We start from the raw sequence: 2,920 nt of genomic DNA, 5'->3' as shown, positions 1-2,920 counted from the left end.
CGCAGGTCCCGCAGCCCGAGCCCTCCCTTCCCACCGCCAGTGCTTAAGCCCGGCCTGAAACCCAGCGGGAGCACCTGTCCCCTCAGGACCTCTCCTCCTAGTGAGGTTTGTCCCTCTCATTCTCTCCCTTTTTACCCTTTCCCCTCTTCTCCGTGTGTAAAGCGACTAGTAGGAATTATGAAATTGGCGTTAACGGCGTTAACGACATCCGAGTGTATTGCATGGGTAGTCCCGAACTTGCTGCGCTGACTTTATCGCTTGTAAGGACAACGAACAGAAAATATTTAGCGAGACGTTTTTCAAGCGCTGATGTGCTTTCACTCCCCAGTCTGATCCAGCCCCATCCCCGCCCTCAGAAAGGCCCCCACATCCAAACTCTCCTTTTTCTTTCTTTCTTTTTTTTTTTTTTTTTGGTAAAAGACATGCAGACTAATGAGATTAAATCTGAAAGCTTTTCATTTGCAGCAGATGAAATTAGAGCATACCTAAATCTTTTTCGTGTTTAGGCTTGTTTTTCTTACTCGAGTACACTTCACCTAATAAAATTTTAAAGAAGCTGGATTAGGTAACTTTGAATGGTAATACCTTACTGTTTCCTGGACGATATACTGTGGGGGGCAAAAGGGGTGTTGAATGTGATGTTGGGAGTTTTGTAAGGAGTATTTTCATTATAGGGTGTGTAAGAACCTAAGGAGCAAGAGCTGACAACCTCCTGTCCTTGAGGGAATTAACTCCCCCTCCACCAGCTTCCAATATTTGGAAAGCTGCTTTTCTGGTTACAATTATTATTATCACATAGTTAGATGACTCTCATGTATTTGTTGACACTGTGCTGAAATATGCTTCAGGTATGTGTAGCTTTGCTAAAATTTCAGCATGAGAAGTATCCTTTTAAAACATCTTTCTGCTCTCAGAGGGTTTGGTGAATATTTTAAGTCCTCCGACAGCCTTTATTTACACTGCAAAGATGCTGTCACTAAGAAGTAGTATGAAAGACTGAATTCCATAGTTAACCAAAGTTCACAAATTAAGGGATAAATTTAGACTTGTGTTCACACAGGCAATACCTGGAAATGTTAGTGGGTGGTTAGCTCAGAGGTCAGAGCTTAGAAAATGGTATTTGGGAAAATACCAATTTTATTTTTTTCCCCCCTTTAATTCTTTCCTGGCTCTTTTTTTAGATTAGGTAAAATTGGTGCTTTGGATTGAAAAGTTTGATATTTTTTCTTTAGCAAGATGTCCTAGCACAGGCGAGTAAGTTTAAATTGATGTTAGTTGCTCGTGGCATAATCTACAGGAGAAAATAGGGTCATCCGTCAGCAAGTTTTTCTCTGCTGCTTGCAAAGTGATGCTTCAAGTAGCTAATGTCTTCTGGAAACAGCATTTCCCATTTCTTTGCCTAAGCAAGGACAATTAGTTTAATAGGCATAGGGAAGGCCCTCTTTTTGAAAATTGTATTAGCTGTTTCATGAAAGAAAACCATTGTTTAAATTGGGCTGAATCTACTTTTGCAATAGGAACTTGAATGTTTTTGAGGGGAGGATTTAAAAATTACAGTGACTAGATCTAAGCGGGCTGTGAAGACACATACAGTAACCTGGATTCACCCCCTTTCTCAGCTATATGAACACGCTTAATTGTGACAAAGGTTAAAACTTAAGTTGTTCTCTGGTTTTTGTTGGCTTTTTTTTTCTTTTGTAGAGCACAAACTGAGTATTGAAAAGATTCTTTCATGCACATGGCAGCTTTAGTGGAGATGAATACAAAACTTTAATCAGTATTACTCTTCTCTATATAAGAAATCACTATGCTAATGTGAGGAGAATTTGATAAGACGAATATTTTGTAAAGTGACTTTCCTATTAAGAATCTATTTAGAATCATAGAATAGTTTGGGTTGGAAAGGACCTTAAGTTTATCTACTTCCAACCCCCCTACCATAGACGCCTCATACTAGACCATGTCGCCCAAGGCTCTGTCCAACCTGGCCGTGAACACTGCCAGTGATGGACCATTTACCACTTCTTTGGGCAACCCATTCCAGTGCCTCACCACCCTCACTGTAAAGAACTTCTTCCTTATATCTAACCTGAACTTCCCCTGTTTAAGTTTGAACCCATTACCCCTTGTCCTGTTGCTACAGTCTCTGATGAAGAGTCCCTCTCCAGCATGCTTGCAGGCCCCCTTCAGATACTGGAAGGCTGCTACGAGGTCTCCACACAGTCTTCACTTCTCTAGGCTGAACAGCCCTAATTTCCTTTTTAATCTGATATGCCATCAAATAATTTTGTAACCCTTCAAAAGGGGTTGCAGTGAGGTGGCAGTGTTTGATTAAGTTCATCAGGAGTAACAGGAACTAGAGGAACTGATGTTGTTTGTGCTTGGTTGTACTCTGGGTTGGAGGGACAGGCCTGGGGACAGACAAAGAGTATTAAGAGTCTCTGGAGCCACAGTAGTAGCTGGAAACGCAGTTACGGGGGATGCATGAGAAACACATTAAAGCAGTGGGATGTTACCACCAGTCTTTGACACCTTATCTGTGAAAGTTAATAGCTGATGGAGACGTATCGTGAAAGCTACTATTAGAGTATGGGAAATCTTGCTTGTGAAGACAGCCTGAAAAAGAAAACGATGAGTAGTATAGATACAGTGGTAGGAACATTCCTCATTCTAAAACACGGGGGGGAAGAGCTGTTTTGCATCTTCAAAACTTACTGAAACTTCTTTATAGATTGCCCTGTGGAATTCTCTGTTACAGTAAAAGCCAGATCTGCTCAAAAGACCTTTTAAAGTGTCCTTAGTTAAATTAAGTGGGCTTTTTCTGTTTTGTTGAAGAGAAGCTTTTAACTTGAAATATATTCCTGAATGCATGATTAACCTGTAAATATTAAGGAATAAATGTTTTGGGTTTTTTCTCCCC

At 40.7% G+C, this 2,920-nt stretch overlaps 1 protein-coding gene across 1 annotated transcript in view; it reads left to right on the top strand.

Moving 5' to 3' along the window:
* Positions 1-162: 162 nt before the first annotated feature.
* The window catches only part of LOC104408032 (bromodomain adjacent to zinc finger domain protein 1A-like), a gene marked incomplete at both ends in the record, with an annotated part of 18,557 nt that continues 15,799 nt past the window's right edge, over positions 163-2,920 (top strand). The window contains 2 exons of the mRNA XM_010017483.1: positions 163-260; positions 800-848. Of these exons, the coding sequence (XP_010015785.1) occupies positions 163-260; positions 800-848 (147 nt within the window). The remainder of the gene's footprint in view (positions 261-799; positions 849-2,920) is intronic.

The sequence above is a fragment of the Nestor notabilis genome, unplaced genomic scaffold (genome assembly GCF_000696875.1).
Source record: "Nestor notabilis isolate BGI_N333 unplaced genomic scaffold, ASM69687v1 scaffold30260, whole genome shotgun sequence".
Lineage (NCBI taxonomy): Eukaryota > Metazoa > Chordata > Aves > Psittaciformes > Psittacidae > Nestor > Nestor notabilis.
The sequence above is the reverse complement of the archived record's forward strand: the minus strand, read 5'-3'. Positions and strand labels throughout refer to the sequence as shown.